At 42.6% G+C, this 15,190-nt stretch overlaps 2 protein-coding genes across 3 annotated transcripts in view; one reads left to right on the top strand and one right to left on the bottom strand.

The window, feature by feature from the left end:
- The window catches only part of atp7b (ATPase copper transporting beta), a 29,244-nt gene extending 14,800 nt beyond the window's left edge, over window positions 1-14,444 (top strand). The window contains exons 9-21 of one of the 2 annotated variants that reach the window (XM_072683576.1): window positions 220-311; window positions 886-1,013; window positions 1,993-2,147; window positions 3,810-3,944; window positions 4,588-4,782; window positions 5,781-5,963; window positions 6,880-7,096; window positions 7,316-7,453; window positions 7,689-7,831; window positions 8,178-8,381; window positions 10,057-10,174; window positions 10,973-11,075; window positions 12,259-14,444. In XM_072683576.1, the coding sequence (XP_072539677.1) occupies window positions 220-311; window positions 886-1,013; window positions 1,993-2,147; window positions 3,810-3,944; window positions 4,588-4,782; window positions 5,781-5,963; window positions 6,880-7,096; window positions 7,316-7,453; window positions 7,689-7,831; window positions 8,178-8,381; window positions 10,057-10,174; window positions 10,973-11,075; window positions 12,259-12,538 (2,091 nt within the window). In that variant the 3' untranslated portion in view covers window positions 12,539-14,444. Of the gene's footprint in view, window positions 1-219; window positions 312-885; window positions 1,014-1,992; window positions 2,148-3,809; window positions 3,945-4,587; window positions 4,783-5,780; window positions 5,964-6,879; window positions 7,097-7,315; window positions 7,476-7,688; window positions 7,832-8,177; window positions 8,382-10,056; window positions 10,175-10,972; window positions 11,076-12,258 lie in introns of those variants that run through there. The other variant, XM_072683577.1, reaches the window with a different exon arrangement.
- The window catches only part of b3galt1a (UDP-Gal:betaGlcNAc beta 1,3-galactosyltransferase, polypeptide 1a), a 37,547-nt gene continuing 32,944 nt past the window's right edge, over window positions 10,588-15,190 (bottom strand). Inside the window, exon 2 of the transcript XR_011979924.1 lies at window positions 10,588-11,073. The gene's annotated coding sequence lies outside the window, so the exon portion shown is untranslated. The remainder of the gene's footprint in view (window positions 11,074-15,190) is intronic.

Here is a 15,190-nt window from a genome sequence, read left to right on the forward strand (position 1 = left end):
CCCTGTTTATGTTTTATTCTGGGATAAGGTCAAACCACTCTGTACTGAACGCAGCTCTGTTACAGCTCTGTGAGTGCAGAAAAGGAGACGATTTTATAATAAAATGAATCTGAAGATTCAAATCAGTGTTTTTAACGTGTTAACACTATTACTTACATCCCTTATTTTCTATTGCATTAAGATTCTCTCTCACAGTAAAGTGTTTTTGTGTCCTTGCAGAGTAAGACGTCGGAGGCATTGGCCAAGCTCATGTCCCTCCAGGCCACGGATGCCACTATAGTGACTCTCAGCCATGACAACTCCATCATCAGGTATGAGCTATTATTATGATATCAGACAGCTGAGGCGTTGCTGAAAATGACTGTAACAATGGCAGACAGCCCTGAAAGTAGAATGTCTTGTAGAGGACATTTGTTAGTAGGTGAGAGCAGCTGGGATCAAACCCACAAATGTAGGGTAGTGGAGTCTGTGAAGTTCTGTGAAGTGTTTGTATGATGAGTTGATACTGTAAGATTACAGTTTTTTTAACATACCATACAGTGCTGTAAATAAAACAAATGACCCCAATAGTAACCTAGAATTGCAGGTGATGCAGTCTCTGCTGGGCCTAGAGCTGTGTCTGTCAGAAAATAGGATGTGAAAAAAGTCAGTATATCAAAATAGTGTCACTTTTTGATACTCATAAACAGCGATTCTCGGGGTCCAAGCACACATTAGCCTAATGAGACCCAGTACATATAATAGTTAACATGCAAAGATTGATGGCACACAGTAATTCGTATTGTGTTATGTTTGAGCCCTGAGCAATGTACCTTAGGCAACTGACCGTATATTGGCGGCTTTGTATTGCAGTGTATAATGTTTTTATTGATCTCTCTGACGTAGCGAGGAGCAGGTCTCTGTGCAGCTGGTACAGAGAGGAGACGTGGTGAAGGTCGCGCCCGGAGGAAAGTTTCCTGTTGATGGGAAAGTGATAGAGGGAAGCTCCATGGCTGATGAGTCTCTTATCACAGGTAACTGGCTTTACTGGACATGGAGACCAGCCAGTGGTCCAGACATCAAACCTTTAACCCTAAAACGTTATTGGCTCACTTTAAGTGAACCCGGCAACCACACTGACATAACCATGCCATTAAATTATCCTTGTTTGTAACTGTACATGTCACATATAAAAAGAATCTGGATATATTTGCGAAAAAGGCCTTATTGGAAATCCAGGAGCAAAACAAACACGGGTAGGGCTGAATATGGATCTAGATAACTGAGGAAACATGAGCCTGCAAAAGGCAGGACTGAGGATAAGAACTTAAACGGAAACAACGGCAAGAGCACATATACATATATTAGTCACAAGAGTCTACCCGCAGTGTCAGAAATCCCAGTCCACAGGAAATTCTGCAGTTCCCTGTGAAGTGTTCTTTCAGAAGTTGGTGCTGATTTTCATCAGTTATTCACCTGCTGGCAATCCCTGCTGTAGAATTTCCTGTAGACTGGGATTTCTGCAACTGCTGGTAGACCTGTATGACCGTACGATTCCATACACCTGCAGATTCTGCCACTTCCCACTTCTACCCATTTTCTACACATCCAAAGAGACATCCACTGCACTGTACCGCTTCTTCCTAATCTATGAATCCTGTCGCACACCCCTCTGTCATCCTTGTGCAATAAAATCTGCCGGAGCCTGAAGTTACTACCATCTTAAACATGCAAGGCGACTCATTTTTTGTATTATGGCAAACAAACGACTAAAAATCTATATTTTTATGGTGGGATGTAGACGAGAACCTCTGTGAAGTATAATGGTGGATCTGTGATCCTCAGCAGTCAGGTTTTAACTGTATTTCAGAGGGTACAAATTCAGACCCAGAATCATACAGTAAAGCTTTGTATCTCTTTTAAATATTAACTAATGTGCAGTTAAAGCAATAGGTTCTGATTGCCTATGGACAGTTCTGTTTATCAGTAATGTGTGTGTGTGTGTAAATCCAGGAGAGCCGATGCCTGTGAGGAAGAAGCCGGGCAGCTGTGTGATCGCTGGCTCCATTAACGCTCATGGAGCTCTGCTAGTGGAGGCCACACATGTTGGAGCAGATACCACACTCAGCCAGATAGTTCGACTGGTGGAGGAAGCACAGACTTCCAAGGTACACACACAGATACACACATCCTGCATAGCACCACACTTAACACACCTTAAATGTAATCAAGATCCAGGTGTATAAGCATAACTCCAGCTCGGTAAACTCTGGACCCCACGTTTTGCTGTGAGCTGCTGTGAGCTCCCTCCGTTTTCATATAAAGTCAGTGGCACAAATGTTGGACAGTAATGAAGGTCAGTGCATTATGAGCCAGGGGGCATGAGAACGTCTTCTCTGATTGGTTACTGCTTGACCACGACCATCTAGTACAGAGCGGCTGCTCCATTTTTGGCTTTGTAGGCCAACGTTAGGGTTTTTGGCCACTGTAGGTGTCTGACCTTAAAAAGTCAAGTCAAGTCAAGTGGGTTTTTATTATCATTTCAACTATATACAGAGGGTAGTGTGCAAATTATGCAATGTGCAATAAATATTGAGTCCAGTGAGGTAGTAAAGTTATTTGTGCAAAATGCTTTGTGCAAAAATGCTTCCCATCTTGTCTGGGGTAAATGGTTGGAGAGAGAGAGAGAGAGTGTGTGTGTGCATGGAACAGAAAAACAACATCAGTTCAGTCTCTGGAGTTAAGAAGTCTGATGGCTTGGGGGAAGAAGCTATTGCAAAGTCTGGTCGTGTTGGATCGGATGCTGCGGTACCTTCTTCCTGGTGGCACTGTGTGAAGGGTGGGTGGAGTCATCCACAATGCTGGTTGCTTTGCGGATGCAGCGGGCAGTGTAAATGTCCATGACGGAGGGGAGAGATACTCTGATGATCCTCTCAGCTGTCCTCACAATGCGTTGGAGGGTCTTGCGGTCAGAGGCTGTGCAGGTCCCAAACCAGGCAGTGATGCAGCTGCTCAGGATGCTCTCTATGGTCCCTCTATAGAAGAGGGTGAGGATGGGTGGAGGGAGACAGGCCTTTCTCAGCTTCCGGAGGAAGTTGCCACTTACCTTTTTTCCAGAAGCATTGAACAGCCCAGTGAGTTGCACAGTGTCTGTGGCATCATGTGGGTAGTGGGAGACCAAGCTAGTGGGTGGGAACTGGCAAGTTGTGAAGAAAAAAAAAGTACAAAATACAAAACAACTAAAATGTAAATGTATCAAAAACTATTGTAGCCAAAAAACAACACTGTAGCTTAAGGATATCAAAATAAATTGCTATTGTATTTTTAAGGACCTATATTTTCCTTTTCAGAGCTGTTGGGTGCTAATTTCGGTGTCTTGAATGGTTAAGAACTTTTGCAAATCATTCTGGATTAAAACACCTGCTAAATGCTATAAATGTTAATGTATATTTGAATATTCTCTATATTTAGTTAAATCCATAAAAAATCAGAACTCCACATAAAACACCTGTATCTGTATGAACATTTAAACGGACATTTGATCTTCATTTGAGCCACAATTACAGTAACATGGTATTGTGGAAAAAGACTACAAATAATACTGAGCTTTTTGAAGGAGAAGTTTGGAAATTGTTAAACTAACACATGCATGCACACTAACATACGTAAAATCATGACCATTGTATTGATATTATCTGTATTTAATCTAATATTAGTGTTTATAAACATATGCACACAATCAAACAGGCACAAAATCATGCTCCACCAATTTTCCTTAATTAGGAGTCAATGGGATAATTCCTTTAATGTGTGTCGACTGTGTTACTCAGGCGCCCATCCAGCAATTAGCAGACAAACTGAGTGGCTACTTCGTCCCTTTCATCGTCATTGTCTCCGTGGCAACACTGGCTGCGTGGCTCATTATTGGGTTTCTGGACTTTGACATTGTGGTCAAGTACTTTCCTGTGAGTAATTACACCAATCACACAAATTTGCCAAATGACTTCCTTTATTGGGACCAGTTTGGGGAAGCTTGTTCTGAAATGACTGATTGTCAATGCTACTGTTTTTTTATTTAAATACCAAACTGAAGAACGGTAGGATTGGTAACACTAGAAGGACACATTTTGGCTTACAGGCCTCCTTCAGTTTATTTATTATAAATTAGCCACAGACCCTTGACAGAGGAGCACAATCTCCTCACGCTTGATTAGCAGCAGTTAGATCATAGGGCCACCTTAGAGCTCTACAGTGGCGCAACTGTCTAACTGTCTGCTTGTTAAAAGACAGTGGATTATGAGTTTGCATCTCGTCAACACCACAGCTCTTCATGATCAGGACTCTAAGAACAGGTAGGCCTCCCACCCATGTGATAGGGGGAGTTCTAACCTGCAGATGGGAAAAAAGAGTAAACAAATTTAAGGGGGAGGAGCCACTATTTAAGTAATTTCAGCTGCAGCTCATTTATTAGTGTTTATTAATGTTTTAATTCACAAATGCTCCATAATCAGTTGCTGCTGTACCCTCTGAACTAAAGGGCCTCTAAGGCTCTATCTCTACTGTACTGTACTGTATTTTCCATATGTAACTGGTGTTTGTTGTGTTTAGGGCTACGATAAGAACATTCCCCGGACGGACATGATTGTGCGTTTTGCCTTCCAAGCGTCCATCACAGTGCTGTCCATCGCCTGCCCCTGTTCTCTGGGCCTGGCCACCCCCACAGCCGTGATGGTGGGCACCGGGGTGGGCGCCCAGAATGGCATCCTTATAAAAGGCGGAGAGCCGCTGGAGATGGCCCACAAGGCAATGCTTTTCACTCAGTTTCTCTCCTGTGACATTTACTCGCATGGCTTTTGACAGATGCTGTTATCCAGAGCGACGTACAGTTTAATCATGTTACAGAGGCTGGAGAATGTAGCATTAAAGCCCTAGGGGACCAAATCCATATTTTCTTTCTAAGTAGGCTAATCTTGCTCTTGAGGGCAAACAGTATACACATTCAAGCATGCCAGATTTTTTATGTTCCAATGACCAGTCAAAAACTCTCAGTATAAATAGCGAGGGCCTGATCTTGGGTATTGTTCATGTAAGCAGTGCCTTCACCAATCACAAAGCTATTGTGGATTGTTTCAACCTCACATCTTTAACTAAACTATACACTCTCCACCTTTCACTACATTACAGGTGCCATAGAAAGCATTTATTGAGTTTTTTTAAGTAGTTGATGTATAAATAAACTATATGGACAAAAGCAATACATATAGACACCTGCTTATTCGTTGTTTTGTCTAAAATCAAGGATATTAAAATGAGTTTGTCCCGTTTACTCTTTTATTGTGGGCTTGTGCATAGTAATTTAATGAGCTCTGCTTTGATTGGCTGGTTTATGGCAGTGCAATAACTCACAGAAGCCACATAGTATTGCATGGCATAGCATAGATTTGTTTTTAGCACTGTAACAAGGTCATTGTAAATGTTTCTCTTTGCAGATAGTGTTGCTGTCCTCTTGGCAAAGTGCACAGTTAGCTAGCTGAAGAGATGGCACAAGGCCTGATTATCAAAACAGATATTTTTTCTTAGTCTGGTGGTGATGTGCTGGTCTGCAGTGTTACCGTGCTACAGTGTTACTCCAGTGTAGTGGAAAGGAGGCTGTACTCTGTGTAGTGGAAAGGAGGCTGTACTCTGTGTAGTGGAAAGGAGGCTGTACTCTGTGTAGTGGAAAGGAGGCTGTACTCTGTGTAGTGGAAAGGAAGCTGTGCATGCCTACAAGAATTTCAACTTCTGTGTTTTATCTCCTGCAGATCAAAGCTGTCATGTTTGATAAAACGGGCACCATCACTAATGGTGTGCCGCGGGTGACCCGGGTGCTGGTGCTGTGGGATCGAGCACGGTTGCCCCTCCGGAAGGTTCTGGCCGTTGTGGGCACTGCAGAGGCCAGCAGCGAGCACCCACTGGGCATGGCAGTTGCCAAACACTGCAAAGCGGTATAGAACCCACACGTATAGACACACATGCTGTCATGTGCAAAAGTTAGGACAACATATTTAAACAGATGGACATTTGATCTTCACTTGAACAATATTAAACTACCAAACTGAAATGAGAATCAGATGCAGCACATCAGAACATCATTAGAGATGATTCTGGAGCAGCCTGTCTTATTTATTTAAACTTCAGACATTTAGTTTACATTTGGTTTACTCTTGGGTTAGGGACTGCTAGGGCTGGGGAGCTTACTGGAGAGCTCTCCAACATAGAATCCTCTAGGAATTCTTTATTGTATCAAAGGGCGCTTGAGGAAAATGTGAGAGCATCTGTCTCAAATCTAAAGCTGAAACGTCTCACAGCTGAAAGAATTCTGCATGGAGGAGTAGGAAGGACTTTCTCCCAGTGATGTCAGAGACAGTAATTCATTAAAGGAAACGTCTAACTAAAGTTATTACAGTCAGAGGGTGGGGTGGGTGAGGGGATACCAGCTATTAGGGCATAGGGTGTCATTTTCCTCTCAAGAAAATGGCATTTCTATTAATTACATTTTAAAAATATTAAAAACTATATTAAAAATCTCTTAATATTGTTTAAATGATAATGAAATGTCCAGATGTTTACATACATTAAAAAAGGTTTTCATGGGGTGTCCTAATTTTTTCACGTGACTGTAGATGGGGGTTCAAAATCTATCGGTTTAAAGTCTAACTGAAAAACAAACCCACAGATTTGAATGCATGCATGGTGTTAAACAAGGCAGTCAGCTTGAAGTGAGCGGCTTGAACTGAGGGGGCCTGAAGTGCTGGAGTGGAATCAGATGTTTTCTCTGGCCCAGGTCTTCTGTATATGTGTGTGTCTGTCTTTCTCTAAACTCTCTCTCTTTCTGCGTTGCACTCTCGCCTTCCCCTGCAGGAGCTGGGCACAGAGACGCTGGGCTACTGCCACGACTTCCAGGCAGTGCCGGGCTGCGGAATCAGCTGCAAAGTTTCAAACATCGAGGAGCTCCTGCAGAACAGCCTAGAGACAGAGGCCCCACACACACCAACACACACACTTCAGACCCATCTCACACTCCAGGGAGCCACGACGGACGAGAGCAGTTTGGTTGCAGACTTGGGTCTCAGCCCAGGTCAGTCGTGTGTGCTTTTACTGGCCTCTAGTGGTCAGACTGTCACAGTAATTCAGTGTCACGTCAGCTGACACTGAAATTCTGGACCTCTTTTATTCCACACAATGTAAAGAATCACATGGCCTTGATTTGACAGCAACAATATACTGCCTCCCAGAAATGTTTAATAGTCTGAAGGTATTTGATTGTATGTATTTCTGTCCTTCTGTGTGTGCCCAGGACCCCCTACATACTGTGTTCTGATAGGGAACAGGCAGTGGATGCAAAGGAATGGTATACAGGTCACAGCTGATGTGGATGAAGCCATGAGCAGCCATGAGACTAAAGGCCAAACTGCCATCTTGGTGGCTATAGATGGTAACATCCTCAGAGCCTGAGGGTCTGAAAGATCCCAGATGTTTTGTATTATGCATGCATGATGTCTTTGAATGCAATGCTTACTGACAGCCTATGTTGCAATGTTGGTTACAGGCTTGGATTTTAAAGAGCCATAGGACAGACACCCTCCCCTCATCTCTCTTTTTGTCTGTTTACAGTAGAAATGAAAATGATGTGACCTTTTTGTGTGTTGTGTTGTGTGTATGTGTATCAGGTGTACTGTGTGCCATGTTGGCTATAGCAGACACAGTCAAAGAGGAGTCCGCTCTGGCTGTCCACACACTGACCAGAATGGGCATTGATGTTCTCATGATCACTGGAGACAACAGGCGCACTGCGAAAGCCATCGCTACACAGGTTTGCAGACACACACACAAGTCCACTGTGCACACACCCATGTGCACATGCAGGGACATTTATTTATGTGGGTAAAAAGGTTGTTTATGTTAAATATGTGCACATATAGCCATATATATTAGGTTTTGCATGGAGAGGCCAGTGGCCAGTTAGCTTCTGTTGTAAGTGATTAATTAGGGGGTTATACCCATCAAAACATTTGTGATATAATATATTTTACGACATTCTGATATTATAATTATGTACAAAGTGAAAGAAAAAGAGAAGAAATGTGCTCCCTGATCAGTAGTGACTCGTGCATTTAAGGGGATACTGTGTTGACTATACCTTCCTTTCTTACCTGCAGGTTGGAATCAGGAAAGTGTTTGCTGAAGTCTTGCCCTCTCACAAGGTGGCGAAGGTGCAAGAGCTGCAGGCGAAGGGGCTGAAGGTGGCCATGGTGGGTGATGGGGTCAACGACTCGCCCGCCCTCGCTCGTGCTGACCTGGGCATCGCCATTGGCACGGGCACTGATGTAGCCATTGAGGCAGCCGATGTAGTTCTGATACGGGTCAGTCTGACTGAAGATTGCTTCTTTGTTTCTTTGATGAAGCTATAGATGGTAACGTCCTCAGGGCCTGAGGGTCTAAAGATTCCATATCGCTTCTTTGTTTCCATACAGTATCTAGGAATGAGCATTTTACCCTTTTTTCTATTTGAATATCTATATATTTTTAACAAATTATATTTTTAATATCCTGAGAAGACATTGTTTTTATTGTTTTAATGAAAAAATGGAACACTCAACACTTCTGTGAACACATTAAAGCAGCATTGTGCAAGATTTGGTATTTCTTGCTTCTGGGCTCCCGTACAGTTAGGAAGTGTAATTTGTGCTTTGAGCTACCCCTAAAGGACATGGTTTTCACATGTATTTCTGGACAAGCTGAGAGATACAGAACAGTCACTGAAAGCATGTGGACTGAGGCAGTAGAATAATATGACAGGATTTTACACAAATACGACAGTGTGAAATCCTGGGATAATAGGGAGATTAAATAATAATAAGGAGAATAGCACCACTATCATTGTTACTCCAGGCTTGGGACGCTGCAAACTGCAAAAACTAACTGCAAATCTAACTTTGGTAAAGTGGGCAGGACACTGTGGCGGCGAGAATTGCGTAACGCTGTGTAACCTGAGCCATATTCTTGTCAAATCTTGTAATGTTAGTCTATCACCTTAGTCCATCACATGCTTCTCTGCCAGTGCTGAAATATGTGTCTTTAAGTGGTGTCTCAAAGCGCTGTTGATATTCAATGCAAGCAGCAAGAAATACCAACTATCTGTACTGCTGCTGTAAAATGATTCTGAAGTGATTTTAGAGTAAAATTCTACATAATGCTTCTTTAAATGATGTGTATGTAGAACAATAACGTAAAACAATTACTATATCAAAACCTACATGTTGACAAGTGAAATCCTAATTAATGATAAAAGCAGAAAAACACTAAAACTGTAACTGTAAGACTTCATTTGAGGAACATCGCTCTTTACACCAATCAGCCATATCATCAAAACCACTGACAGGTAAAGTTATCTAGTTGCAGTGTCACCTGGTTACAGGGGGATGATTGATTAGACAGCAAATGCACAGTCAGTTCTTGAAGGTGATGTTTTGAAAGCAAGAAAAATGAGCAAGCCCATAAATCTGAGCCACGTCAGGCTGGGTCAGAACATCACACAGGTCCTGTGGGGTGTTCCAAAAAAGGCCCCAAGGAAGGGCAACTGGGAATGTGCTGGTCAAACAAGTTTGACCCCTCAAGGCCCCTCCTCATGACATACAGGTCTTGAAGAATCTGCTGCTGAAGTCTTCGTGCCAGGTACCAATGGACATCTTCGGAGGTCTTGTGAAGTGAATGCTCTGATGGGTCAGAGCTGTTTTGGTGGGTCTACTCAATATCAATATAAGATTTTTTTTTTTAGGTTTTAGATTAGGTTTTAATGTTATGGCTGATTGATGTATATTTAATGAAATACAGAACAACACTGATGCAAATGATGCCCTGAGCACCTGGCTGCCAATGAGAAGCAGAAAAATTTGAAAGCAACGCTGCTCTTATTTTCATCATTTACTGAAGTCCACCTCTGCAGTGGAGGAGGGGCTGAGAACTGATTGGGAAATGATGAATGCAGGTCTTGTTTTCACTGGGTTTTTTTTGGGTTGTTTTTTTCTGTTGATGCAGAATGATTTGCTGGACGTGGTCGCCAGTATTGAGCTGTCTAAAAAGACTGTGCAGAGAATCCGAATCAACTTCGTGTTCGCTCTCATTTATAACCTGCTGGGAATTCCGATTGCAGCAGGTAAGGAAAACAAACACAAAACACATTAATCACACCTGCAAACACAACTTGCCTTTCTCTAAGAGGTGCTGTTTTAAATGATAAATATGGCTTTCATGGTAAGAATTGGTAAATGTTTAGTTTTGGGAGGGCTGGTGGAGTCTCCTGCCATCAGACATTCCACCTCTCATCCAAACACAGCAAATCTCATGTAATTGTATGGTCATCATCAGATATAATATTTCTGTGGACCACCACTAGGTGAACTACCCTACCCGAACATTACCTGAACGTAAAAAAAGCAAAATACTGTTGCAGTAGTTTAGTTTACTTACATTGGATTATACTGAGGGTTGTAGTTAATAGCTGGGTAATGGTGGGTTAAAAAGTTAATTTGTGTAATTGTTCATCGTACATTTTAGTTTTTGTCTGAAATTGCTATAGAATGGTCATAACCACTAAGAGAATTTAGTATCTTCCTTCAAATGACTGGGGTCCAGGCACTGAGCTAAGCTCTACTATGGGGTCAGTAGAGCACAAATGATGAGTAATGTTTTTAGATTGACTTTACTTACTTATATATGTGGGGTCCTAAAAGATTCTTGGATATGACCTGATCTTTCATAGAACTAAATAATTCTACAGGTTACCCCAGTATTTCAGTCTCAGTGATTTAGAGTTCACCAAGTATCTTACTAGAAATTATGCCCCAGGCCCAACTACAGAATTTATTTATTTCATTTTTGAATCATTTCTGCTGTTCCAGTAACAGTGAGCTGTTCACAGAATGTGTCCGTATGTGTGTGTGTTTGTGTTCAGGCGTTTTTATGCCCGCTGGTTTGGTGCTCCAGCCCTGGATGGGTTCAGCAGCAATGGCTGCCTCATCCGTCTCTGTGGTGGTTTCCTCTCTGCTGCTGCGTCTGTGAGTACACAACACACCGCTAATGAATCATTTAACAGTACACCCAGCAAGCGCACAACAGAGTGGTTTAGAGGGAAAAAAGAGCATCTTTTAGAAAATGCTATGAAATAGTCTCTTGGATGTTTGAACACCAGTGGAATTGAATACCTGTGGCCATGTAAACAGAATATGATTAACTGGATAACCCCAGAAACAGTGACGGACCATAGACAAAACCACACCGCGATGTGAAGCCACCACATGTGGTTTATTTACAAACCACAAAATCATAGACAACACACGGCCTACTGGCCTTATAGTCCCTCTGGTTCTCTCACCTCTTCAGCTTTCTCAGTGGTCTGGTTCTCCCTTGTGTGTGTGCTGGGGCATTTTAAGGCCCCTGGGAGTTACTCCTTAGTCAATTGCACCTGAATGTGATGATCATGTGAGAGCTCCCGGCACCAGGTAATGGGGAAACGCAGTGTCTCAGCTCCTTGTCCCGTCACAATATATATGTATGCATTATATTATATTTTAGATCACATGACACATTTTGGGAGTAGATTCATTTGCATCAGGATGTCAGATTAATTGGTGGTGATGGTGGGGGGTGTTGCAAATCAGCTGTAAAGATTCATGGATAATATTAAGAATAAAAAATCATACCTGACTGACTGACCCATGCACAGTCATATGCAAAAGTTTTGGCCCCTTGAATCAGATTACGCTTTGTAAATTTTTGAAGTCAGGGATGGGAAACCAAGGACCAGAGTCCAGCATACTTTGGCAGCTCTGCCAACATACTGACTAAACCTGCCATTAATGGGTGACTTGAATCAGGTATGCTTAAACAGGAAGAGGACAACACTATGCAGGAACCTAACCCTCCAGAGTTCCGCACCTTTGTCCTCAGAAAAAAGGTCTACGACGGTTATGCCACATTTTATATGTTATGTTTTCATATTTTTTTATATTTGGTAAGTTCAACAAATAAATATAAACTGGAAATTGAGAGAGGTTTCCTGTAGAGGATCTGTTCATTTATTCTCACCTACAAAATCAACAAAACACGCCATTTGCCACAAAAGGGTAAATAGGTACATAAAAATCTGATTACCTTTAAGTGTCTATAATTATGTTGGATGCCAAATTGTTTAGCCGTTATGATATTGTTATTTTTATTTATTATTTCTCTCTCTCTCAGCTATAAGAAGACGCCAGCGGAGCAGTATGAATCGCGAGCTCACGGCCGGATGAGCAGCTTGAGTTCATCTCAGGTCAGCACCTACGTTGGGCTGGAGGAGAGGCGCTGTAGCCCACATGCTCTTCAGCGCAACCGAGCCAGACACAGCCAGACCAGCCGCGGCTCTAGATCCCCCTCCCAGCCCCCGACACCCTCCGCCAACTCCAGGCCACAGCCATACATGCACCGAGACCACCAGCACCTGGAGCACAAGCTGAATGGACAGGAGCTTGTAGTGTAGGAGACCCAGGCCAGTGTTCATGTAAGCCTCTTTTCCACTGTAAGGTCAGACAGCAGAGAGTGGCTGTTCCGTCGGGAAGAGGCTTGGCACAGAACGCTTACAGACTATGCTGACAGAAGCAGGACTGCTTGAGTGGGATGGCTTAAAGGAAGTGTCCACCTAATCTGTTTCTGCTGTAGCTGTAACACACAGTCGATTACCATGGATTTACAACCAAGTGTTGAAATATTAGCAGGTAAAGGGTTTGTAGATCCCTGAAATGTCATGACAACCTACACTGGGAATCTTTACTTCCACTGTGTGAATTTATGAATACATTTATTATCATGGAATATTATCAGTGTGCTTATATATAAGTTATATATCCGCTTACATAACCATAACATCGATGTTTCATACGCGGGCCGCCATCTCTGCCACCACTACAGGTTCCTAATAGTCCTGATTCAGCACCGCAAAAAAAACAGTTGCATGGGTCCGTGCCAGCCTATAACAGCACAATGCAGCCATGCTAACCGCTTTACCTTACAGCAGAAAAGAGGCTAAAGTATCTCCAAGTGAGACTAAAAGATGAAGATCAGATGAATAAATGCAGATCCCAGATCAGCACATCTGGGTTACTTTTCCGTATACTGATCCTCTAAGAGGATTCTTTTCCTCTAGATTAGTTTCTTTAGTTGTTGCAGATTCCCACCCACTAGTCAGGACTCCCCTATCACATTATGCTACCAGTGCTGGAAAGGCTGGTATGTGCTTCCACCAAATCACGTGAAAATCTACTGCATCTTTTCAAGCTGCTGATAATGAAGCATCATAGTACAGCTAAATGGTGCTTTTTTGGACTTGAACTTGGGATCTCCTAATGTTTGAACCAACACTTAGATGGTTGCACCACTTGGAACTACCTTTTTCTACTTTTTATGAGCTATTGTTAATGATGCGCTCCCCATCACACACAATGAAGGCTAGCATGTTCATTGCTTCCTACAAGATACATGAAGCACAGCCTATTACTTTAAACTCCCAATAACACACAGCGCCCTACCTCACACCCTGCGCAAGGCGCGGCGCAATGCTCATTGCTATCTTACAGTCAATATCCATACCTTCTGGCTGTGCTGCATAAATAGCCTTGTGAATATATCTACGCCAATGGGCGTGGTGGTCTCGAAATGAGGTGTGTTCAGGTACATTTGTGGCGTATTGCTGTTGTTGACAGCAGTAAACACAGGTGCACCACTGACTGCAAACAACCTAAGCAGACATCAAGATTCGGACGTTTGTTGCTATCTTGGCAGTGAATTGTCAACACAGGCACGTGTACAATGCGCATACACTCCCAGTTTGCGCCATTGAAATAGCAGTTCGCCAAAGTCAGACCGCACCTGGCTCTTAAAGGGAAATCCAAATGACGCCCCCCCCCAAAAAAAACACATCCATGATTAGTTAAGTGACTTTTTAAGAGATTGGCGGCTCGCCAAAAGATCGTTAAAATAGGGCCCTCTGTCATTGGACAGCTCAACATGCTTAATGGAGAGAGCAGTTCTGTCTGATACTTACAGGTTACAGGTTACTAAGTAAATCGGAAACAATGGTAGTGTTAACGTAGTGGGAAAGTACTACTGGATCTTGCCTGGTCTCCTTGGAGGAGGCCTGATTTTAGTAAAGGGGAACTAGAATCTGTCCAAAGTCTGTCCAGATACGATCTGGACAGAAACCGCATGTTAACCCAAGTGTAGAAGCGCTCTAAGCGTGAATGTATTTGTAGTTTTACATTGTAAAAATGTGTCTATATCAGGGAAATAGTTTATTTTAAATACACTAATATATTAATGTACTCTGTGCATGTATTATTACGCGATGACCACCCTATCTATCAGTTTTGTACCACCTTTATATCACCAAATAAACACAGAACTTGAACTTTGGGGTGTTATGGCCATTTTTAATGTTGCAGAACATTCATCAGAAAGCTGTGCTCAGAGGGCACATGGTATTGGGACAGCTGGGCGGTATGACGGTTCGTAATATCGTAATATACCGTTATGCAACCAAAAAGTGCAGATAGAAATTCAGCGCTGCGTAATTTAGACGCAGCCCAAACACCGCGCATCGTGTTGCTACCGACAGCAGGCTAGCGCACACACACGCCTGAAGGACCCCGGGCTGTTTCCACGTCCGCCTGATTTAAAGGAAATCCGCTAGTTTTAAGTCCTGTAAGATATTTGGGAGACACCTCAGCTTCCATCACAGTAAATTAATGAGGAAATTACACAGTAAAACTGAGGATTAACTCTGTCTTTACACACACACACACACTTACCTGGGGGGGGGGTCCCAACAGGCTACACTAATGTAGAGACACTAATACAGGCTTTCTGAGGGAAAACTGAACATTAAACACATTTTCTACCTAAAGTTCAGTTTATAAACTTTCCAAAATAGGTTTTAGGGAATGCAGTAAGGTCAGGGTCATCTACTGTTTATTATTTTATTCTATAATCATGTGATATACACTGATATACACTGATGTGATATACACTGTGATATACACTGATATCCACTTGTTAAATATGTGGATCAGTAGGAAAATAAGCCACTGTTATTGTATCAGGACAGGCCTACTACGTCTAATAGGACTCTAGTTTAAAA

The sequence above is a fragment of the Salminus brasiliensis genome, chromosome 7, assembly GCF_030463535.1.
Source record: "Salminus brasiliensis chromosome 7, fSalBra1.hap2, whole genome shotgun sequence".
NCBI classification, from domain to species: domain Eukaryota; kingdom Metazoa; phylum Chordata; class Actinopteri; order Characiformes; family Bryconidae; genus Salminus; species Salminus brasiliensis.